This window comes from Mirounga angustirostris, unplaced genomic scaffold (genome assembly GCF_029215605.1).
Source record: "Mirounga angustirostris isolate CCGP_5_RB_7025 unplaced genomic scaffold, mMirAng1.0.hap1 SCAF_12, whole genome shotgun sequence".
Lineage (NCBI taxonomy): Eukaryota > Metazoa > Chordata > Mammalia > Carnivora > Phocidae > Mirounga > Mirounga angustirostris.
The window spans coordinates 70,695,175-70,720,156 of NW_026991720.1; the positions used below are offsets into that span (position 1 = coordinate 70,695,175).

The following is a 24,982-nucleotide window of genomic DNA, read 5'->3' on the forward strand; positions in this document are numbered from 1 at the left end:
TACCTTAATACTAAGGAAACAGGAGTGTGAAAAGAAAGGGCACTGTTGTTTCTGTGCAGTCCAAGTTCTGCACTTTGGAAAGGAAAAGAAAAATGGTGCTATCAATTAAGATGTGAGCAAAGCAGCTGTAAAAGATTGCACAGGGGGCAGAACGTAAAAATCTGGAAGGGCCTAACACTGTATGTCGACTACACTGGAATTAAAATTAAAAACCTAATTAAGGGGCGCCTAGCTGGCTCAGTCAATAGAGCGTGTGACTCTTGACCTCAGGGTTGTAAGTTCGAGCCCTGTGTTGGGTATAGAGAGTCTTTAAAAATAAAATTAAAAAAAAAAAAAAAAACTTAAAAAAAATTTAGAAGGGCCATCAGACAGGAAGTATATGGAAAGAATAGAGAACTTCAGTCAGTCTGGTAAATTGCTTTGTTCCTTGTTAAAAGAGGGCAAGAATTTAAAGACACTGGACATTTGCAGAGCAATGAGTACAGAATCCCACAGGCACCTGCTTGTGAGACACTGGGTTCTCTCTAAAGTGCTCTTCACACAGTCTCCGTGCTACTTCACCCCAAAGGCTCACTGTAGGGACTGTGAGTGTGGAGAACATTAGTAACCAAAATAAAAAGTATTACAATATAATAATGAAGCAGATAGGTTTTGGGGCAAGGTGGACCTCGTTTGAATTTTAATAAAAGTCTGCATTTTGTTATTTGTCCTTAGGTAAGTCTAGAACATCTCTAATCCTAGCTGCTCATCAGAAAATAGGGATGATAATAATACTACCTTGCTTCTGAAATTTTTGTGATAATTAAATGAGACGTTTGGGGAGCACATGGTATTATATTAGAGTCAACATTACTGTTCTAGAAATAATAGCTGTTAAGATTCCATTGTTTGGCTTTTCTAAAATTGATATATAATATTTATATTTATAATTGATATATAACATTTTAAAAATATGGTCTCTGGTAATAGGCTACAAATTTTTTTTTTTTAAGATTTTATTTTTTTATTTGAGACAGAGAGAATGAGAGACAGAGAGCACGAGAGGGAGGAGGGTCAGAGGGAGAAGCAGACTCCCTGCCGAGCAGGGAGCCCGATGCGGGACTCGATCCTGGGACTCCAGGATCATGACCTGAGCCGAAGGCAGTCGCTTAACCAACTGAGCCACCCAGGCGCCCTGGCTACAAATATTTTTTAAAGCCCGTTATTGCTGAAAAATATCTGTCAGTCATTGAGCAAGGGGTTAGGAAACATTTCCATGTGTGCCATAGGAATATATTAAATAAAATATTTATTAACTGAGCACCTGTTCAGGTAAAGCACTAGGCCAAAGATCAGGGGCAAACCTAGAGAAGTCATTGCCCTCTAGGGGTATTGACCTACTTGGGAAAATGCCAGAAATGTGACCAAGTGAGCTCATTTAATTGCCAGTTAAATGCTCCGTGTAGACACTGAGGGCTGTGTGTTCCTCTGAAGCCCGGAGTGATGGCTAACTACCATAATGCTGTGAGAAAGGAAAGTGATAAAATCAAAAAAATGGGTCCAGACGTATGTCACTGCAGCATCAGGACCCTTGGAAAGAGAGAGCCCCCTGAGGAAGTCCTGTGATAGCAGAGAGGTGAGGAAAGGGTGCTCGGAGAAGAATCTGACCAAGAACAGTTTCAAAGAAGCCCATGAACCCCTCGGTCCAGACGAGAACAGTGACGTTTTCCCCCCTATCAGGAAGTTGAGTAGGACTTTGAAACCAGGGCCTGTGTGTCCCCAGTAGCACTGTTGTTGCAGTGAGTGCGCATAGAATACCCACGGTGATAAAACAGGGGAGTCAGGGACCCCAGATACTTAGGAGAGATCCTTACCACGAAGTCAAATGCAAGAAAATCCTTCATTGACCAAAGGAAAGATGTCTCACTTCTTTACTCCTTCCTCACCCTTAAAGAATGTTTTGTTTCCTGTAAACAGTGGTAATGACCAATATGATTGAAATGTAATGAGAAAATTCCCTGTTTGATATGTATCTTTATTCTTGTAGGCCTCTTTTTCGTGGAAGTTCAGATGTCGATCAGCTTGGAAAAATCTTGGAGTAAGTAGTAACTGTAATTTTACATCAGCGTTCATAGCATGAAAACATTTACAGTGCCTTTCCTCTGACACTCATATAAAATGTTTACCTCTTGTCTTTCCTCCTCCAAGCTGCGGCCGCAGTCAGTGTTACTATTTGTGTGGTGAGTGGGGACACGGCAGACATGCTGTTTTATGCAGAGCCCATCATGACGTGTGGCCTAACTGGTCTGCTCTGGAAGCTTCTATGTTGCTCACGTGGATCTTTTCGAGGATCCTCCTTCTCCACTTGGCTGAGCTCCATTTCTTGAGTTTAGATGTGTTGTCTGCTTGGGCCCATTTCAGATGGATCCACCGTCAGTGGTGGGGCGCTTGGTTGCCTGGTAACCCATCCTTGCCCACTGGGCTTCCTGTCCCCATTGAGCCATCTAGATTGATTTTGCCTTGGTTTGTCTTGGATGGTATGCTACACAACCCATTTTTCTTTGGAGTCCCAAAATAGGAAATGAGAATCCTAGGTTCTAACTCTATGTCTGTTGCTAAATTCTATGCAGTCTTGAGAAAGTTATTTAAAATGCCCTGTAAAGTGCATACACGGTGACTGGTGCATAGTGAATGCTTTTAAAATGGCAGCTATGATTATAATTCATCATTAATTGTTTAACCTTTTTGTTCCTTAACTTCTTCACCTGAATACTGAAACTTAAGACGTAAATTCTAAGATCCTTTCTTGCGCTCAAATTCTTTGGTTCTAATTGTCTGTTACTTAGCTCGTTGATGATTTGCAGAGTTCCATTCATGTCTACATGTTTGTGACTGTGGGGGTATGTATGCTTTCGTGTTTCTAGAATGTTAAGAAGGGGCCTTTCCTCTCACAAAGCATGAAGTATGGCATCCTTTTGGGATAGGTGCCTTTGCCAAGCCCCCTCAGAATTGGGGTGAAGTACGAAAAAAGTGGGAGTTCTAGAACCAAAAGCAGCCCCAATCATTGGTCTGTAACATTTTATAGGAATCCCAGTGATTTTTATGATATTTCCAGTCCGTAAAACTGGTGAAAAGTACCCCTAAAGAAAATAATTATATGTTAACGCATGACTGCTTAAAACAGTTGGTATAAAACTGGAACCTCAATTTGTTCTCTTAGTGACTGGAAAGCTCCACTAGATTTCTAATGATGCTGGCGGCCCTGCTGAATCAGAACTCAGTGGCTTTAAGGCCTGAAAAATATTTGCTGGTTTTATTGTGTGAGGGCTTCCCAGGTCCAGGGCAGCTGCCGAGACTCCCATTGCTCCTCCTCCTGCCACTCCATAAAATGGACAGATTCAGGACAAACTCATGTTCTCTCTGCTTCTGGATGTCAACTCGTCTTTGCTCATAGGGTGATGAACCCCCATCTATTCTTCCCCACCACTGTTGAATATGGTTTGTGTGCGGTGAGAACTTGAAGCAGGAACTAGGAAAGTCAGACGCACCAGTGACTCTGTTAAAGGGAAAAGTGATCTTGACAGAAGCCAGCTTGCCAGACGTTCAACCCATCACCACCTGTCCCTTACTGACATCACCTGGGCGTTCTGGCCAGCTCCAGCCCTGGGGCCTGCGAACTTGTTAGCCTTGTTAGTGCCCCTTTGTATCGGAAGCCAGGGAGTTGGACCCGAGAGAACCTCTGACAAACAAGTTTGACTTGTGCCCAAGGGAGAGCCAGTTCCACTTTTGGCAAAGGCCTGAGACCCTAGGTTGCCAGCAGAAAAGAAGCCATAAAGTTCTATAGGTCTTAGGCCTTTTAGCATTTACTTCTTGGTTTCTGGCCTTGTTTCGCTGAAATTATGTCCTGTTTACTCTGCCTTGGTTCCTTTGGCATAAAGAAAAGGGACAATGCTGCACCCTACTGTCATTTCTAAAGTACTTGAAAAATGATTTCTGTTCCCTCTGCCATTTATAGATTTTGTGCTGTCAGTCTTTACGGTACAAATGTCAACTTTTAAGGCTTATGTTCAGCTGTCCAAATACTGAAACTTGATGCAAGCACTTTTTAATGGACCTGTCAGAGTTTCACAACGTTTGTATATGGGCCATAAAAGTTCCTACTGGATATTAAGGGGATTCTTTTTTTTCTTTTTTTAAGGAAAGCCACATTCACATTCTCTTACGGGGGAGAACTGTTTCTGCATTTAGAAAGATTTATACTTTCAAAGAACAGCAAGTACTTTGAAAGTGAAACTGAATGCTTTTAGCTCGTGACATTTTAGAGCATTTTTTGGAGCAGAGTCATAGTTAAATGGAAACAAAATATTGGATTTGGAATAAGGAGAGCTGGGTTCGCTCCCGCTCTGTGGCTGAACTTACTGTGTGTGACTTTGGCAGCTGATTTCACTCCTCATCCCTTTGTTTCCACATCTATAAAAAGGAAGTAATAACTGACCTGCATGTCTCAGGAGGTCGTTAGGGGATCAGAGGAGGGGGTAGATTTAAAAATACTTTTGAAAGTTATTTATATAGATAGCTATGTACACAGATATATAATTATGCACCACACATGTACACACAGAGACTCTTTTTTGCTTTTGGCACTCAGCTACCCATATCACCAGATTTATTTCAATATAAATATATTCAGAGCTGCAAATAAAAAGATTTTTTTAAAGATTTTAAATTATTGCTAAGAATTTTTATAATTGATTTCTAGATGACTGGCGATGATATGCCAAAAAAAGATATAAAAATGGCTAAAAAATAAAAATGAAGGAAATTGTTAAAGTTCTTTCATAAGCGTTCTCTTTTTCTTTCTTTGCCTATCCCACTCTTTCCAAGCATACACATTTATGTCCTTTAATAATTAATAGTGGTATTTTTTTTTCTACTCTTACTCTAGATCTCATTATTAAGTAAATTTGTGTATTGCCCAAGCTGCATTTCCATTCCCTTGTTCTGGTAAATATGTCCATGAGTCTCTCTTTATTTGCCTCAACAACGTGGCTCGCCCAGCATGTCCAACAGAGGTAGGACTACAGGGTCTTTTCCCGGACACCAGTGACAGGTGCAATCATGATACAGGTGTCTGCTCTCCCCAGGTGAGGTCTGTGACCTGGGCTCTGTTGAGGGAATAAAAGGGGGAAGAAAGCCTTACAGAGGGAGCCTGTGACGTTCACCACCATATCTTCCTGAAACCTGGAAATCCATTCAGGAGAACACATTTTCTCAACCTGTGTCCCAGTGAGCGCAGGCCAAGGAGAAGACTCTAACACAGGCCAGCACCATTGCTATCTGTAGTTAAAATAATTGGGTCAGGGGGTGCCTGTCTGGCTCAGTTGGTAGAGCATGCAACTCTTGATCTCAGGGTTGTGAGTTCAAGCCCCACGTTGGGTGTAGAGATTACTTAAAAATAAAATCTTTTAAAAAAAAAGTTTGGTAAATTTGAATAGCCATATGTTCTGTCCACTACATTATAACTTTTTAGTTTGGAGTTAATCAGAGCCTATAAGTGAGATATAAGTTCTTGCATCCCCTGATTTCCCTTGTTCAAACCTACCTACTCTCTCTATATAAACTTTATTTTTTTTAAGATTTTATTTATTTATTTGAGAGAGAGTGAAAGTGAGAGAGATCACAGAGGGGAGAGGGAGAAGCAGACTCGCCACTGAGCGGGGAGCCCGATGCAGGGCTGGATCCCAGGACCCTGAGATCATGACCTAAGTCGAAAGCAGACGCTCAACCGAGTCACCCAGGTGCCCCTGTATACATAAACTTTAAATAATACCTCCATATTGTAGGGGTGCGTGGGTGGCTCAGTCCATTGGGCATACCACTCTCGGTTTCCACTGGGTCGTGATCTTGAGGTCGTGGGCTTGGCCTCCCGTCAGGCTCCCTGCTGAGCGTGGGGTCTTCTTGACTCCACTGCCGCCCCCCCCCCCCCACCTCATGTGTGTGAGCTCTCTCTCTCTTTCAAATAAGTAAATAAGTTATGTAAAGCCACTGACCTATTAATATTTCTGAAGAACCTCAAGTCACACATCAATAGGACTCAAGCGGTTCATATTTTTGGTGTAGTAGTGATGCATTGCCTATGCATTTTAGATTAATAACATTATTTTCCTCTTATAATAGTAATAATAATGGGTGGGGCTCCTGAGTGGCTCAGTTGGTTGGGCATCTGCCTTCAGCTCAGGGCATGATCTCAGGGTCCTGGGATCTGGCCCCATGTCAGGCTCCCTGCTCATCAGGGGAGTCTGCTTCTCCTCCCTCCGCCTCTCCCCCCATCTTGTGCTCTCTCTGTGTCTCAATAAATAAATAAAAATCTTTAAAATAATAATACTAATAATGGGTAATGTATTAATACTAACAAGTACTGTGTGTCAGGCACTGTGCTATGCACTTTATATAAATTCTCACTGTGAATTATGATTGTTAATAAGTAAAGACACTGAGGCTCACAGAAGTTAAGTAGTTTGTCCTTACCTACCAATAAGTTGTAGGTGTAGAATCTGAACCCAGGTCTGCCTTTTCCAAAGTCTACGCTATTTTGTTAATTTATTTTTTGTATTTGAATATAGTTGACATACAATGCCTGTGTTGTTTCTCTATCACTTGATCCTTTCTCCACGTTTTTCTGATCCCAGAATAATTTTCAGGGGAAGCATAAATGGCACTGTCTTTATTTATTGTTTGCTCACTTTGGAATACTATAAAATAGTTTCGTAGGGGCGCCTGGGTGGCTCAGTCGGTTGACCGTCCGGCTATTGATTTTGGCTCAGGTCATGATCTCAGGGTTGTGAAATCGAGTCCTGCGTCAGGCTCTGTGCTCAGCCTGGAGTCTGCTTATCTCTCTCCCTGTGCTCCTGCCCCTACTTGCTCGCTCTCTCTCTCTAAAATAAATAAATAGTAAATAAATCAAATCTTTTAAAATAAAAAAAATTAGTTTTGTAATACAAAAATATATATCAGCTATATTTAACTTAATGAATTTAATTTGAAATTAAATTATAAAATAGTGTTTGCCTAGCACAGGATTAGCATATCTTTTAGCCTCTTTTTGGCCTGATTCTAACGTATGTAATTACCGTTTGGGGAATTATTCTTTAACCAAAAGTGCAACCAAATTTATGTGTTAATGAATCGTGTTAGATGAGCATTACAAAAGCATGGCAATATGAGAGTGTTGGATCAGAACCCAAAAAGCACTCTTGGGCATAAAGGAAAATATATGCCCATGTGGGCCTCCTACTCTGTCAGTATGTCAGGACTTACTGGTAATATACTATTTTCTATTTCTGCATCATCTCATACATTTAGTATCTGCTACTAGAGGAATCTCTTATCTCTTCCCAGTGAATTTTACAATTCTCCTGGGAGATCGCCCTCTACCCTGTGGTCATCATACTGCAGTAGGACAGAGATGAGAGACCTGCCAGTAATATAAGTGAGGGGCCCCCTGGGCTCTGTGTCCCCCACGCCTGCCTCTCAGATTTTACCATCATCTGGACTTTGTGGGAAAACAGCTTCAGCATAGCAGCTAATGATGCTTATGTTCACACATGGTTCTTTTGTAGCGTCATTGGACTCCCAGGAGAAGAGGACTGGCCTCGAGATGTCGCCCTTCCCAGGCAGGCTTTTCACTCAAAATCTCCTCAACCGATTGAGAAGTTTGTAACAGATATTGATGAACAAGGCAAAGACCTACTTCTGGTAAGTGCTGTGGTGCAGAGTTGGTCTTGTGCGGTGCTGATGAGAGACGCGACCTGTCCACTGGGTGGACTCCTGGGGGTGGGCACAGCATCAGTTCAGCATCATGGACCACAGCCACGCAGAGCAAGAGGCCACAACCTCTCTGCAGCTTTCATTTCCACACCTGCCGCAGCTGGTGGCTTTTGATTCTGGAATGTCTTCGTTTCCTACAGAAAGAGAGTCTGACCCACACACTTTCAGTCTGCCATCTTTAAATGTTCATTTGAATGCAGCCGCAGAAGCCTCTCGATTCATCTAGACATATGCTTCCAATGAGTAGTCAAGGTGGCATGCACATAGAAAATACCTCACTGAAAATAAGGACTTGTGTTCTGTTTGAGATTCAGACTCGTAACGCTTGGCCTTATACATCCTTCCCTACTCTTGGTGGACAGAAAAATAAAAGAGTTGACCTGTTGAGCTACTCTTGGTGTTCAGAACTCAATGAATAATAAGTGTATCCTTTACCTACTGACTAACAACCTTTGATATCTCACCAAGTAGGTGCTCCTAGACGTGGACACGCTAGTGCTCCCGTTCTGTCAATGTATTCTAAATTTCCGATATAGACCTAAGAGTCTGTAGGCTTTAGTAGAAATGTTCTACTTTAGCTCTGTGTGGACACAGCCATTGATTGGCATGTTCGCAGAGCCATGAGTCTCCCAATGAAAGCCCTAATTCCATCTTCACCTGATGGTGTCTCATTTTCTGGCTTACTCAAAGATTCCCTCCCCTGCCACATTACAGAGAAGGACAGCTATATTCCCTCCCCACTGTTCATTTCTAAGACACTCACTAAGGACTTTTGGCTCACATCCTTTGAAATACATTGTTATTAGAAGGGAGAATATAGTGTCCTATAGAGAGGCTCACTATATATACACACTTGCTGGCTCACCTACTATTTAGGAAAATTTTTCCTGGGTTTCATATAACAGACAAGTACTTGGATTACCTTAAGAAAAAGGGGTTTGATGGAACGTTTCATGGGCCCGGCAGTGAAAAGCCATCCAGAGTGTAAATGCTCTCTCGGTCCTGCTAAGAGCATCACCATCTGCTTGTCTCTGCTCTGCAGGCCTTTTTCTCCCCTTCAGTGCCTCTTTTCGGTAGTACTGTCTGCTGCCCTTAACTGCGGCTGGCCCCTTGACTCTCAGAACTTCGGCCAACTCCTGGATCCTTTCAGCTCTAACCCCCACTGCTCACATTTGCTCTGTTAGTATTTCCTACGTCAGATTCCTAAAAGGAAGAATGTGGCTGACACACCTCACCTTTTTGCCAAGCCATGATAGGAGTTGCTGCCGAGGGCCAGGTCACCATTCTGGGTCCAGTCAGCTGTGCTGGGAGCAGGGAGGGACGATGTGTTATAAAATATGGCCACCATCGGCTTTCCTTTTCAGCAAGAACTTTGAATGGAATGCTCCTCTTAGAAGAAGATTCTGGACCCAGAATCACAGTGATAGTCAATTTTAGTTGTGAAGCATCCCACTCCTTCAGCTACTGGGACACCCAAAGACAGCTCAAAGTATCTCCTAGCTCCAACATCAGTAGGAATCACCAGGAGGAACTCAAAATGTTAAGATAGCAGATGATGCCGCATGCTCATTCAGTGTCTCCCACTAGAAGGGGGCGGCTTTCCAAGTCAGACCACACACTAGTGCTGGACTAGAGAAGCAGTAGGAGACAGAGAAGAAATAGGAACAAAGAAACTACCAGAGAGAGAAGGAAGAGGGTAGACGATGAGTGTCAGCAGGGATGAGAAAAAGCAAAGGAAAAGAATAAGAGGCAGTCCCAGTGACGTCAGGACTAGAAGAAACTTAAGGACAAAACGTAATAATCCATGGGCGTTCCGGGAAAGGACAGACCAGGACCGCAAAGCTCAGAAACCCCTGAAAGTTCTCCCTGTTTCCTGCTAGAGGGACACGGGGCAGAACTGTCGAGCAGAAGAAAGAGAGCCATTTGGTACCAGAGGAGCAGCTGAGATCCCAGCAGTATTTGTTGCCTCTACTCAAAATGATTTAGTGAGGGTGAAAAGGGAAAGGTATTTAGGAAGTTGTTTCCTTTAAGAAACAACATTTCAGTTTTAGCACTTTAAGAATCGTCCTTTGTTTTATCTGAAAACAAGGCTGACGCTATCATGTCTCAGCTATGGATGGATGGATGTATACGTTGGCATATATAAATGTTCTTACATACACACATAAGTAATGCACAGTAATAAGACCATTCAGGGGGAAGACTTTTTTTTTTTTTTTAAGATTTTATTTATTTATATGACAGAGAGAGACAGCAAGAACAGGAACACAAGTAGGGGGAGTGGGAGAGGGAGAAGCAGGGAGCCCGATGTGGGACTCGATCCCAGGACCCTGAGATCATGACCTGAGCCGAAGGCAGACACCCAACAACTGAGCCACCCAGGCGCCCTGGGGGAAGACTTTTTAACATCCAAAACCTACCCATCTTTACACGTTTTGTCCCCTTTGTCGTGGTTAACTTGAGAGGCTGAGTACTTATTCCAAATATCATGCTCTTGCTGAAAAAAGTTTTAGAGTTTCTGCTGTTTTCAGAGCCTTAAGGCACATATTGGGGGAGGGGGGTATTCCTTGGATTAGTCTACTTTTGCCACATAACACACAACCCAAAAATCTCCCTAGAATACAGCAGTAAGCATTTGTTTCTTGCTTATGGGTCTGCAGATTGGCAGAGACAGCTATGCTGCAGCCTGTGGGTCAAGGACAAGTGTTCTCCATATGCTTCATTCCAGGACCCAGAGTAAGAGGGGCTTTGGCTCCCTGGGGCAGGTTTTTCTCATAATAGAAGGTGGATGCTCCCAGAAGGGCAAGCAGAAACACATGATGGCCCCAATGGCCTAGGCTTGGGAGAGGCACCCTGCTGCTTCTGTCCACATTCCTTTGGCCAAAGTAAGTTACATGGCCAAGGCCAACTCCAATAGAGGAAAGAATACTCCCGTGAAGGGAGGAGTGGGAAGGAGGAGGATATGTGCTGGAAAATGATCCAATCCGTCATAGTATTCAACTCTTGACTAAATAACAGTTCCAAAAGTCCATTTTATCAGTCAGTTATTTGGCAAGTAAATTAGATTTTCTTGGAGAAACAATATTCTTACACAAGATTTTGAATTAATTCTCAAGTCATCCCGTTGCCCTGTTGAAGTAGAGCAGTGATAGAACTTAGCCACCATGTCTAACAATGTTTCTGAAGCACATAAAGTATTAAGACTTCCATCTTGGGGCGCCTGGGTGTCTCAGTCGTTAAGCGTCTGCCTTGGGCTCAAGTCGTGATCCCAGGGTCCTGGGATCGAGCCCGGCATCGGGCTCCCTGCTCGGCAGGGATTCTGCTTCTCCCTCCCCTTTTGTCCCTCCCCCGCTGGTGTACTCTCTCTCTCCCTCTCTCTCTCTGTCTCAAATAAATAAAATCTTTAAAAAAAAGACTTCGAACTTGAGATTCTCACACACTTCCACGTTAGGCTAAGGAGTTCTCCTTCTCTCCACCCTCTTCCCAGCTCTAAGCCATCAGGATAGCTGTGAGGATGGGCTTCCTCCCACACAGTCCTCTAGGGACATGTCTCTCTATCTTGAACATATTCCCACAGCTTTTTTTTTCTTCGTTCCTATGTCCCGGGGATTAAACCAGCTGCTTCCTTTTCTAATGTCACTACCTAATTTTCTCCTTCCTGGACTCTGGGGAAGAGGGACCTCAGGCTCAACGATTTTGCTCCTACTCTTCTGTCCTGAGGGAATTCAGCCCATGCAAAACTTCTCTTAAGATGTTTATTGGTATTAGAGACAGTAGGACCATTCTACCAACAAGCTCTCCCTCTGCTTGCCCTTTGGCTCTTTGGTTTTCAGGACACATTATGAGAAACCGGCCTCCATGGACTTGGTGGGGAGCTCAGCATAAATAAGATTTCAGGGGACCCAAAAATTTGCCTGGAATTATATATAGAATTTTCCAGGTGAGTAGTGTTCCATAGAGTGTTAGAGAGGGTCCTAATCTAGTCAGGACCTGACTGAGACTCTGAGCTCCTTGAGGGCAAAAACCCAGGTTACATGGAAGAGGTCAGCATAACCATGATAATGTACAGAGGGGACTGAAATTGATAGACATTTCGGGTGCCCAGCTCACTTCAGTGGGCGCTGCATCACACGGATGGGGAAGCTGGTGGAGCTTCTCTGCTGCTTGTGTGTCGCTGGGCAATGGGCGGGTCTTCCTCATCCTTCACTAGTGCTGGCCACCTGCTAGGCACTCTGGAGGTGTTGGTGAAAGGACAGGAGGAGGATTTGAAGAACAGGATCACCTGGGGTTGGACTGGAAATGGAACTGAGGTTAGGGAAGCGTTCTGCCTACTTGATGATGAATCCGCTAGTTTGGGAACGGAAATTGCAGCTCCAGAGGTTTACCTTCCCCGCCTTTCACCTTCTGCCTGCACTGGAGTTGTCAGCCTGGAATAGAGTTTGGTACCAGAACTGAACCTAGAGGATGGTTCAGCCCTGGGGCAGAGTCCACAGCTGGCTGGTGATCTGCATAAGGTGGGCCTAGGTGTTAGCCCTTACTTGCCCCTTCCTTAATAAGGAAAACTTACTTCCTGGTTTAAAATGTGTTTCCTTTCTTGTTCCTTTTGTTGTTGTTTTGGTTTGGTCTTGATTTTAGAAATATGTCAGAAACTGTTACTATCATTTAGTAATTAGCCTTTTACCCCTGAACAAGGTAACCCCCTTCCATTCCTGACTCATCAGTAAGTAAACCTTGGGGTAGGGTAAAAAGTTCGGGTGATGTCGCTGACGATAGGACTACGTTGGCTGGCATTAGAAAAATCACTATCTAAATAAAGTTGTATACATACTACAGTAATAATAATATCTTTTAAAGGATGTGGGGTGGGTTGAAGAGAAGGCCTGGGGAGGTAACAGTCCACAGGCAACCCAAAAGCTGTTGCGTTTTCCTGAAGGGCAGTTTATACATTGAGCCCATATATAAGATGGCTATGTCTACATTTTGTTTAGTTCCCTTTTTTTAAAGATTTACTTTTTTTTTTTTTTAAGATTTTATTTATTTATTTGACACAGAGAGAGACATAGCGAGAGAGGGAACACAAGCAGGGGGAATGGGAGAGGGAGAAGCAGGCCTCCTGTGGAGCAGGGAGCCCGATGCGGGGCTCGATCCCAGGACCCCAGGATCACGACCTGAGCCAAAGGCAGACGCCCAACGACTGAGCCACCCAGGCGCCCCTATTTTTTTATTTTTTTAAAGATTTTATTTATCTGAGAGAGTGCAAAAGCAAGAGAGATCAGAGAGGGAGAGGGAGAAGCAGACTTGCCAGTGAGCGGAGAGCCCGACGCAGGGCTTGATCCCATCCCAGGACCCTGACATCATGACCTGAGCCAAAGGCAGATGCTTAACTGACTGAGCCACCCAGGCGCCCCTTATTTATTTGAGAAAGAGAGAGAGCATGAGCAGGAGGAGGGAGAGAGAGACTCTCAAACAGTCAGACTCCCCGCTGAGCGTGGAGCCCCACGCAGGGCTCCATCTCATCACCGTGAGATCATGACCTAAGCTGAAACCAAGAGGTGGCCGCTCAACCGCCTGAGCCACCCAGGCTCCCCGTAGTGCCCCTTGAAGTAGATATTCATTCTCTTTCTAGACACACTTAATTGATGGTGGTGAATAAATGTGTAACTGTGTAAGCAGATTATTTTAAATGGACATGTTTTACGTCAATCAATGATTTTTTTTCTTCATCACAGAAGTGCTTAACATTTAATCCAGCCAAAAGGATATCCGCCTACAGTGCCCTGTCTCACCCATACTTCCATGACCTGGAGAGGTGCAAGGAGAACCTGGATGCCCATCTGCCTCCCAGCCAGAACAGCTCAGAGATGAATACAGCCTGAGGTGCCGGCCGCTGCCTTGAGCTGATCACCCCGAGAACACCCTTGGGGGCTGATGGCCCCCCCACACCCTGAGTAAGCCCCAGCAGAGGTGCTGAGGATCACTGGCTGGGGATCTTCTAGTTGCCGTCTTCTGGACGGGCTCTGCTTCTCCATGGAAACCACCTCGTGTACTGTTTTGAAATCAATGCAAGAATGTTTGCAGCTTTATGTTCGTTCGTTTGTTTGTCTGTCTGTTTGTTTGTTTCAAGAACCTGGAAAGATTCCAGAAGAAGAGAAGCTGCTGACAAATTGTGCTGCCATTTCGTTTTTCTAACCTTGAATGCTGCCAGTGTGAAGTGAGCAATCCAGGCACAGCTGAGTTATGATGTAATCTCCCTGCAGCTGCCCAAGCCTGATTCGGTACTTTTGAGTGAGAATGCGAGTGTGTGTGTGTGTGTGTGTGTGTGTGTGTGTGTGTGTGTGTGAGATTCTTGTTCTCTTAAAGTGTTACTTTCTGTAAACAACAAGAATAATTGAATTTTAAAGACTCAAAGTGACCTATAAATAACAGGTGTCTGTTGACTAAAGGTGATTTACCAGAATGGGCTTCTCAAATTAGAAAGTTAAGCCTATGTCCTCAGAATTTCATGGCCAAAAGCAGTAAATTTGCTAGCAGTAAAAGGTTCACTATCTAGATGACGTTTTATACACACAACAAAAGGGAAAAAATGCTAGTATCTTTTAAGAGACCTGTTTTTTAAAGCATACATTCTATTTACTCTTCAAAAAGCTGAATTTACTCAATATAAGTCCATTTTAACCTGTATTATATGCTTTATTGTTTCTTTTGAAAAATACCCTTTAAGCTTTTTCTTACTTGCTATAGATTTAGGGAGTGTACCTCAAATAGGTAAAATTGTCAAAAAAAAATTAGAGAAGGCCTTTATTTCCTGATTTGAAATCTATTTCCTTTTTGGGTTTTGTTGTTACTTTGTTTTGTTTTTGATTTTAGGAATTTGTCAGAAACTGTTTCCTGTTTTAGTGTGGAGAGTAGTTCTCTCTGACAAGAGACAGGAATACCATTTAAGTTTTCCCTATTACACTGTACTTTTTCTACCATGCACTGCCTTGTTTGCAAAGTATCCATCTTATCTATCCCCCAGGGCCTCTAATATATATTACTGCCTTTACATAACTAATAACAGATTGCTTAAGCTTTTCCCATGCACCTCCTGCTTGCTTGCTTTCAATGAACCTTTTGTAAATAGTTAAGATTCAGGTTGTGGTTTATGGCTCCGATTTCGCTATCCTAACGGGGTCACTCCCCCCCCCCCCCCCGTATGTTCTTGCTCTGATGCGATCTTCCTACCTGGCATTCATTGTTGTTACCTAGGCAGTGAATAGAGGACGGTTCTTCTCTATCACCAGCACATAGATTGCTTTAAACTGTTACTTAGTGTTCTACGATTTTTTTTAGAATATATTGTCAGTGTAGAATCAGAGGGGAATGTCTTTAACTATTTTTTAGAAATATATATTTACTGTATAAAATGATCTTTTCTCCATCCTCCAGGCTGTGCTTGTTTCTAGTGCCTTGTGCATACTCCTCTCTCTGCAGAGCCAGCCTGCCCTGGGCATTGTGAACAGCTTTATTTTTTTTCTCTTGCCGTTTTCTCTACTGTTCCTTATATTCCAATGTCCTCTCTGCCTTCTATGTGGTTAGTGCTGAAAGACACAGTGATTAAGTACCTTTTTGGAAGTTTAGCTATCTTTGCTTTCTGACTCATGTTTTGAGTGCATGCAACAGTTAGACCGCGTTTAGAGTTAGGGTTTTCAAAGAATGAACATTGCTTCCCTCAGTAGAAAATGTTCCACATGATGTTTATATATTGTCAGGCCTTCCTGAATTCTTCACAGCTCAATATTTCTTATACTACCATCTTGAACAAGAGTAAAATTAGGAGACCTTTCTCCTTGAAAGTTTTTTGGGGTGGGAATTACTCTTTTTTAATACATAATGTTGTTTAACATTTTTCTAACTCGGTAACTTGAAGAGCAGGATACGAATGAGAAGATGGGCCATAAGAATGTTCTACACTTTCTTCATTGTTGACAGCATTGATTATGTTTCGTCATCACTGTAAATGCTTGAGATATAATGGATCCAGAGAATTCGGGGCGATGTCTCCCCTGGAACAGTGAGTTCTGCCTTTCCTTTGATCGGGGGTCAAAATACAAAGACGTTTTTGCTGGGGCCTAGAAATTGAATTTTAAAACTTACTGCCCTGATTCGTCATGTGCTTTTTGGTTAGAGTGGACATAACTTGAGTTTCTGCTTTTTTAAGTTTTTCACAAGTTCTCCCAAGAAAAATGCAGCTGTTCTAAACTGGAATTTTTCAGCATTCTTGAGAATTTTAAACAAGTAGAGAGCTTCACTTTATTTCTAGCATATACTTTTGGGTCATTTCTCGGTAGTGTTTATGAAGAAAACTTAAAGCACAAACATTTCCGCATTGGATACTTGGCAGATTATCCTTGGAGAGGCAGAAGGAGGGGGCACCTCGGCCTCTCTGAACTTGAGTCTGACCCCAGCGCGCCCATCTGTAGTTCTTGTAGTTGAGTGGTTACCCTCTTGTTTTATGGCTTTTCTATCCGGGCGCACCAGTTCTGAAATCCAGATCCCACACCAGCATCCTTGCCACTGGGGCACTGGGAAGCATATAGCAGCATAGCAATTCACTGAATACAGCTTATGCTTCTGTGACAGACGGTTTCAAACGTCTTTGCCAAAAGCGAAGGCGTGGTTAGCTGCAAAGGTCATACGCCCCCAGGGTTATACTGAAGCCGCTTATAGCAGTAAAAATCTGGGGTCAGATTGAAAATCCCATTTGAGTCTCCTACCGAGGACTGGGGCTGGCATGTGCCTGATAGTTTCTACGTGGCAGTTGTTCTGGGGGCCCAGGCAATGTGGGAACGGTTGTGCAGGCTGGAGTGGTAACAATCCCAGACACCTGTCCATTTCAGCATCATAAGCTATCATGGGGCAAAGGTAATAAGGCCCTAATGTGATAACCTTAAAAACACAATTTCCAAGAGCTTTTAAGAACCCAGTGCCTTGGCGCCTCCCACTTTGTCTCTCCTTTAAAGTGGATAGGAACCCAAGAAGCAAAGAACCTGTTTTGGACAAGAGCTCCAAGCCTTTTCATCCCTCTGTATTCTCATGATTTTCTCTCAGGACTCATACAGTAGGAATGGCACACTCTTCATTTAGCCCAAGGTGTCTTACTAAAAATAGTTCAAAATATTTACCTAAGACTAGAATCTCAGCCTTTACTTGTAAGTAAAAATGAAAATTTCAGAATGCACGGGCTATCTTAAAGAAGATTTGTACCCCTTACTAAAGATTTTATCGTTTGACTCCAGAATGTGGTACTATCCATCTTGATGAAAAAAAGCCTAAATAGTACCAAATATTTTGAACCTTAAATTATGTATTGCAGTTGAGCTTTAGCTACCGCTGCTTCTCTTAAAAGCGGTGCCTATTAAAGTCGGTAATGGCAATCCTCATTCCTTTATAGAAATTAAAATCATGTAAGCTTCTAATGTAAACATATTAAAATTCTTCTCTTCAGAGAATTGCTTCTTTTAAATGACAACTGGACAATTTTTATGATAAGCACACAAGAGAATGTCTCACATTTTCCAAAAGCAGTCTTTTGTTGCATCGTTGGGTCTAGGAAAGAGTAATATTAAAAGTTAATAAGCCACTGTAATTACTTAATTGTGTTAGTACAGAAACTATAGAATATTTACCTTGGAAAGAAAATGTTGAGACATTATAAATTCTTAGGTATTGATAGAATTCAGGAGAATGCATGTTTTACATTGTGACACATAAAAGCACTGTCTCTATTTTGTAAAAATAAGGATGTGATGTGATTTCCAAATCTTTTAAAGTCCTAAAACAGTGGACAATGGATAGAGGAAATTCAGGAGAAAACGAAGGTATTCAAAGAAGGATAGTTTCAAAGTTAGATATATTCTGAAGGATGGATGTTAACAAATATATTGTAAGAATTTATATTAAAGTCACCTGGCAACTATGAAGTTGATACGTTCAAAAACATGTTTTTATGGAAAAGCTGTTCCAAGCAGTTGCCATTTCAGATGTCGGCCTTCACAAACTCAATCATCCGTACTCCTTATTTCATGGGAGGAAGCAGCAACGTGAAGCTACCGTCTTTACACAAGTCTAAGAATGGTCACTGTAAAAGTATATATATATATATATATATACTTATTAAATTTTAAAACGGCACAGATTTCCTGTGCCACCAGGATTTTTTGAAAAATTGTGAAGCCCAAATCATGTGCATCCAGTACATTCAGATGTATGATTAGAAACATAGCTACGTGCTCCTTCCCCACCGTGGGAAAGCTTGAGGCTACCAAAAGCCTGTCCGGCAATGTGAGCCCCCAGATCATTTGTTTTCCTCAAAAGCACAAGAAAATAGCATTTTCATTTCTTACCAATGCAGTTTGCAACGCAGTTGTGTTACATACCTATATCTCAAGCATTTCTAACTTGTACTTTTTCAGAAAATAAACCAGAATATTCCTTTGGCCTTTTCTATCTTCTGATGTTTATATACAACAGGAAGGTAAAAGAGAAGGGGTCTGATTTTTAACTGTGTGGGTTTTTTTCTTCAATTAACTGTTTGTTTGTTTGTTTGTTTGTTTTAATGAAGTATGAATCAGCTTTTCAAAATGTTTTCTATTTCTTAGCATTCCCAGGGAGTTTAGATAAATGCATGAACTTCCATCGACCTATGTGTGTTTCCCTGATACTGGTGCTCTGGCCTTCAAGAAGAAAACAGGAGCCTCTTGAAAATTAATACAGGCTTTTTTTCAAGCATCTACATAAATATTAATACAGCAGGTTGAAGGTTATATGGTAGGGAAGGGAAACGACTTTTCTTGCAGATGTCGGTTTTAAATTTCACACTGTCCTCGAAGACATGGGCTTTCTTGTTTTATTCCAGTGTATTCCACAAGGTGGTGCTCTCAGAGGGGAGAAAAAAGTCTGAGCAACGCTAAAGAGGTACTTCTCAAGACTTCATTCTAACTTTATTTTTCTGCACATATTTTACTCTTGCTTAGCACTTGTTTGTTGGGATGATTAAGAGTCTTCCTAACACTCTGTAACCTGGGTATTCTAGTTGTTCTCTGAATAATTGTCTGCAAGTGAGTTGTTCTTGAGAATGGATAGCACACTCATTTTGATCATTTAAGTGCATAAAGAGAGCCAAGACATAGGTTTCAAGAAGCCTTTTTTTTTTTTTTTTCTTTTTTTGAGGTACCTAATTACCTCACTCTCCTAGGTGCAGAAGTTACAAAGATGGACGGGCTTACTAGTTAAAAGGCAGCACTCATCTGTGACTAGGGTAGTTTTGTTAGGAGTATAAAACCTCCAGTGGCCTCAGCCAAAATACCTATACCCCCGTCTGCTGTTTTCACATTTCCTACCATGATGGTCTTTAGACATTGACTAAAATCTTAAATCCTCATTTAAAAATCAGATGAGTAAAATAAGGAACATTGGTATTTAAGTAGGCAAAACTGGTTGTTTTGTTGTTTTTTTTTTCTGAAGAAATGCCATGCTGAAACAGAGCCCTTAAATACCAAAAGACCTGGTCATGTTTTACATCTGTGTAATCACAAGTGTAAATTCACAAGAAATGCTAATTTTTAAAAATCCTGTCCAAGCATGTGAGCATGATAATTTAGGAGTATATTTACATAAATCTTTCATTTCTCCACTTGGGAAGTTCTTTGACTCTCTCTCTCTATATATATATAGATCCATACACTCCTACATTTTAATTCACAGGTCTGCTCAGAGACTGATCATCCCCCAGATGGTTTTAGTTAATTTTAGAAGTCCTTTTCCTCAGTAAGTGTTACAGAAATTTAGGAGGAAGGCAATGATAGTACTTTTCAGAGTTTCCTTAACACGGCGTAACAGAAGGCCGTTCATTCCTTCGGAGTGGCAGAAACTCGATAGTGCCTGCTTAACTTCCCTGCAGAGTAGCCGACAGGCAAGTCTCACGAATTCATTCTGAATCAAAATACCGTACACACTAGGGGCTGGCCAAAGCTCTCTGGGGACTCGTCGGCCTCATCCCTCTGCTTAAAACCCCACCGAAGCTGATTCTAATTTAAGCCCCTAAATGGAAGGCCGATTCAGACCTCGAGTTTGTTATCAGTTGGGCCAGTCTGAACTCTATTTGCTCGTGGCCAACACCTGACGCCCACCTGAAAACCTTCTGGGTGCGCCGGCCCTTTGGCAGTAGAGTGGCAGTGGGCGGAGCTGGCTGAGACCCGCCCGCCGCTCACCTGGTGGTGCCTGAAACGTAGTACAGACCCGGCGGGATGCTGTCCGAGGTCCATGTGCCCTGCTGCTGTCTCAGAGGCATCTGTTCTGCAGTCTTAGGAAGTGACATGTCCCTAGAAGCAAAACGGGTGTCTTCTGTGCGTAAATAAGTACAACACAGTTCTTTGAAAGTTCGGGTATAAAGAGATGCTGCTCTGTGTGAAGCGTCTACCAGGCATCTCTCAAGCTCTAAGCTCAGCTTTTTTTTTTTTTTTTAAGAGAAGATGTATAATTACAGGAAAGATTGTTTATTTTTTTATTTTCTATCATTCTGCATATATGATGGCAAAAGATGTGCGTGGAAAAGTTTTGTTTTGAAAATTTATTTTCTGCCTAGGCGAAAGCTCCTAACTTTCTAGTTTCTACTTTCTTCTTTCTCTTTTTTCTTTGTCAAATAGTTAAAGGTATGTAAGCCAATTATCTCACATAGTAGGGGATTTTCCTGTTTAGAGGACCTTTTGTGTGAATTGTTTCATCAAGCAAATAATCAACTCCTTCTCTACTTTAGGAGTTTGGATTGTCAAATCTAGGTTTCCTTCATAAAGGGGGCACATAACTACATATTGCAACAAAGAACTATGACTGTAGCACTAAAGGGCAAGCATAGAGCCACACAGTTACTTAATTTCTAACGCTCTGTAGTTTCTGGCCAGATTCCGTTGACATGCATAGGTTACAGTCCTGAAGTTACCCACTGAACCCTTACCTTAAAAGTTTCTAATCTTAAGTTTTTTGAAATGCAATAATATGTATTAGCTAGCAATACTTCTGTGATCACCAGCAACTCCTACTTTAACCTTAAAGTCTCCGAATAATGAAAGTAGATCCCAGCAGTAACACATTTCTTGAACCGCCCCCCCCAAGTACATTATATAGCTTCTCATTTTGGTCCTGTGTTTGCAACAACGGTGACTATTACAGTTCTTAGCTTATTTTGTATTCATGTGTTTTACTATGACCAGTAGTAAATATATTAGTTAGTACATGGGATGAATAGCAGCAACTACCCCTAGAATCAGCACTTAACAAGGTGGGGAATTTCTATGTCAAGTTGTTCTACACTTGCATAAATTATTTCTATTATTATTCATGTATGTTATTTATTTCTGAATCACACTAGTCCTGTGAAAGTACAACTGAAAGGAGATGGCATTAGGATTTGCATTTAATGTTCATTATCATGGTCTCGATGGAGCGACGTAAATTAAAATTAGACTAAGCCCCCAAATAAGCTGCGTGCATTTTAACATGATGAGTAGAATTTAAGTCTGTAGGTGTAGTATTTTTGTGTCTAGATGTTTTATCATTATGTAAAGGAGTTAAAGCAAAGGACTTTGTAGTTCTTTTGTCAACTATGCATATAGTATAGCGTGAAAATACAGCAAAAAAAATTAAAACCAGATAGAAAGCATCAGATACTGCCTTAATTTAGGAACTCGGCCAGACAGCCGTCAGAGTAGATGCCCGGCAGAGACAGGTACCTGGGTGGTGCCTCCTCGTATCTGGCCTCGAGAAGAAGCTTCCTCCCTGCGATCTCGTACCCTCATAGGTATCCTATGCAGTAGTGGGAACAGGTAGTAACTGTTGCAAGGAGAACAGTGTGAGAGTTTTCTGTAGAAGCAAACTGTCAGCTTGTGCCTTGGGGCCTCCAGAATGTGTCAGATGGAGAAATTCAAGTTTCCGTGCTTCAAGCAACGTGTTTTTGTACAGAAGCAATTCAGTCTGGTAATAAACACAAGGACTGGATGTACAGTAGTCAACAGTGGATGGTAACAACCAACAGTCCCCAACACCTCAGAAGCTTGTTGCATTTCTGGTATTTCAGGTTTTGATCTGAAGGTTAATTGGCAAGTGTTTGGTATAGAAGAGCAGTACGTGTTAAGAAAAGCACAATATCGGTTCCCGTAGAGTGCAGATTAGAACTAGAGGGTTTTATAGGATTACCATGTCAGAGATGTGTCAATGCATGTTTTCACTGTAAAATGTATTAGTGTAGTGTTTCTGCCTTCCCATAGGGCTTAGGTAAAACTTTATTCTAGGTTTTCAGCAAGGTTGTCCTACCAAGTAAGCTTTTTTTTTTTTTTTTTTTTTTTTGGAACTTTTATAGTAGAAAATGTGTTAAACGTAGGGAAAAAAAAACACCTTATTTTGGACATTTGACTTGTTGGTTTCTGTGTTTGAAATCACGGTTCTGGAGATGTAGAGATTGTGCATGCACATGTCAGATACTAATCTAGGCTGTGTGAACCAGCCCAGGATAACCAATGTCCTCCTGTCCCCTTCATCCTTCCTCCCTCCCGCCCCCATCCCAGCCTGTCTGTGTGGTGCTCTTTATCCTCTTCTGCCGCTCTTCGGGCGTCAGGGACACAATGAGAGGGAGGCTTTAGGCATCACGGGTGTGCCTGCTCAGGCTTGGCCACCACTATTACTTGACCTTTGGCTGGGCACAGAGCGTGCTCACAACACCCATCACAAATGCCCTCCAGCATGTTTGTGTGCATCGTGATTTTAAAACCAAGTCATCCTACAGAGCATTCAATTTTGGCTGTGGTGCAAGGAGAGAAACTAAACAAGACTATAAACCACATTCCAGGCTGCTGTTTTCTATCCATCTACAGGCCATAGTTTTACTGTATTTCTTCATACTTGAAACTCATTCTGCTATTTTAATATCAGGGTACAGACTTATAAGGGTGCATGTTCCTTAAAGGTGCAAAATTACTCTCATTCCGTTTGCTCATATTGCTACAGAATGCTGTTTTGGTGCTTTGGATTGAGCAGGTCAAAGAAGCAGTGTGGAAATTCACTGCCTGGAACACAGTCTTACAAGAATGTTAGCAGATGGCTTGGTAGTAGATAGTGCTTCTGCTCTTTTCTCCATACACAAGGTTGAGAGTTACCACACTGGCCTGTCAGGTTCACCTGGGTATCCTTTGTCACAGAGTACAGAAACCCTGTGCTCTCCCCAAATGTGGGTGCGGTGCAGCTCTCTGAAAGCAGAGACCTTCCTATGTGCCGGATCATTTAGCCCCCAAAGAAGAATGGCCGTGGGTGTAGACAGGAGCAGAATGGGAAGGGCTCTCTCTCGCTCTGGCGACCATCCCTCCAATACACAAAAAGCTCTCCTGGGGCAAAAAAAAAGAAAAAGAAAAAAGAAAGAAAGAAGGAAAGCTTATCTGTAAAGTTACCCCCTTTTTAGCACCCTGAGCTAAATGATCTTGCTTCTTTACCCTTTAGGTAGATGAAAATACAGGTCAGTTTATCTAGACTCTTCTCACCTGAAGAGGAAAATAGAAAAGTAGATTGTTTGTATCATGTAAAATATATAATCCAAGGACTACCAAAACTTACATTAAATCCCCCATCACTAGCAGTCTGTTTTAAAAAGTAGCTCAAGGCAAAGATTCTTTATGATCTGGACTACCCGAGGTCAGGGACAGTCATTCTAGCATGCACCTTACTCTAGGACTTAACTTGGAGAATGACAACTGCCAGTGTTCACTCTGTGGCAATGGCAAAGGTAACCTGTCAGAAAATGCAGAGGGTTGCAGATCACAAATCCTTTGGAAACTGGATGTCTTACTGGGTGCTAGAATGCAAATTTAGGTATTTATTGTCAGATAATGGAATTCATTGTTTTTTAAGAATTCGTGTTGAAACGTCACTGTCCAGTTCATTGTTTTCACATATGCACAAGCTAAATTGAAGCAAAAAGAGAATGGTTTGTATATTTGTCATACCTTTTGTATTTCTTACAATAAAAATATTGGTAGCAAATAAAAATAATAAAAACAGCTGTCTTAGACTGCTTTCTTGGAAACAAATGACTGTCATAGCTATTTTTCTTTTTACTTAATGTAAAATGAATATAATTACGGTGAGTAAAATAACTTATAATTAAATAGCAAGTTTTAGCAGAATGCGTTTTAAACTTTTGTTGCAAGAGACTCCTTTTCAGAAAAACGAAATAGCAGCTCATTGCGCTTAAAGCCTCAGCAACAAATGTTTAGTAACCTCTTACTAGTTGATTATGCCAAACTCTGACAACCCAAAACTAAGTAAGGCACGGCAGTCCTTTCCAGAGCTTGCAGATGGGGACCATGAAAAGGTTTGTGTAACCCAACTGCTGATAACCTACAGATGAGCAAAGGAGTCACACTGGAAGTGATAGTTGAATGGACTCAAAACCGAAAATCAGTGTCTCCCAGGCGTACAAGCAGAAATACTGTGCATGTGCAAAGGCATGCAATGATGTAAGAGCAAGCTGTAAGATTGATGAGGTCACCCCTGGGGCAGTGGCTGTTAACATCTGGATCATAAGCTACAGAAAGAAATCCAGTCTCACCACATGATCTGGTGTGTGCGTGCGTGCGCACAGATGCACACAGGTATATACCAGGAACTGAGATTTCACAAAATGATGTTGAGTGCCCCACAGGTTCTCTTTCCTATTTTATTATCCTGCACCCTGAAAATACTGGTGGCAACCCACTAAACTGATTTCACAACCCCACTAATAGGCCGTGACTTAATGTTTGAAAACAGTTAGTGGGGGGGGGGAGATATGCGAAGGAGTCTGGAGGTGATGTTGGGAAGCGTTTAATATGCCTTATAAAGAAATTTGGAACCACTGAGGGGTGTCAAAGAGGAAGACCATTTCTATTAATGTGTGTTCCTCTTCGTTCAACCGCTTATATACTGATGCAGAATGATAGACGAAGCAGCTAATGAGATACACAACAAATCAGAAGTGTGATACACTCCCCTCTTCGTGTATTATACCAGGTACTTTTTTAAAGATTTATTTATTTATTTATTTTAGAGAGCACATGCAAGTGTGGCAGGGAGGGACAGAGGGAGAGAGAGAATCTCAAGCAGACTCCCCACT

At 42.0% G+C, this 24,982-nt stretch overlaps 1 protein-coding gene across 4 annotated transcripts in view; it reads left to right on the top strand.

Annotated features, from left to right (window-relative positions):
- The window catches only part of CDK6 (cyclin dependent kinase 6), a 240,900-nt gene extending 217,012 nt beyond the window's left edge, over nucleotides 1-23,888 (top strand). For all 4 annotated transcript variants that reach the window (XM_045864706.3, XM_045864708.3, XM_045864707.3 and 1 more), the window contains exons 6-8: nucleotides 2,027-2,077; nucleotides 7,599-7,734; nucleotides 13,536-23,888. In XM_045864706.3, the coding sequence (XP_045720662.1) occupies nucleotides 2,027-2,077; nucleotides 7,599-7,734; nucleotides 13,536-13,682 (334 nt within the window). In that variant the 3' untranslated portion in view covers nucleotides 13,683-23,888. The remainder of the gene's footprint in view (nucleotides 1-2,026; nucleotides 2,078-7,598; nucleotides 7,735-13,535) is intronic.
- Nucleotides 23,889-24,982: the final 1,094 nt, after the last annotated feature.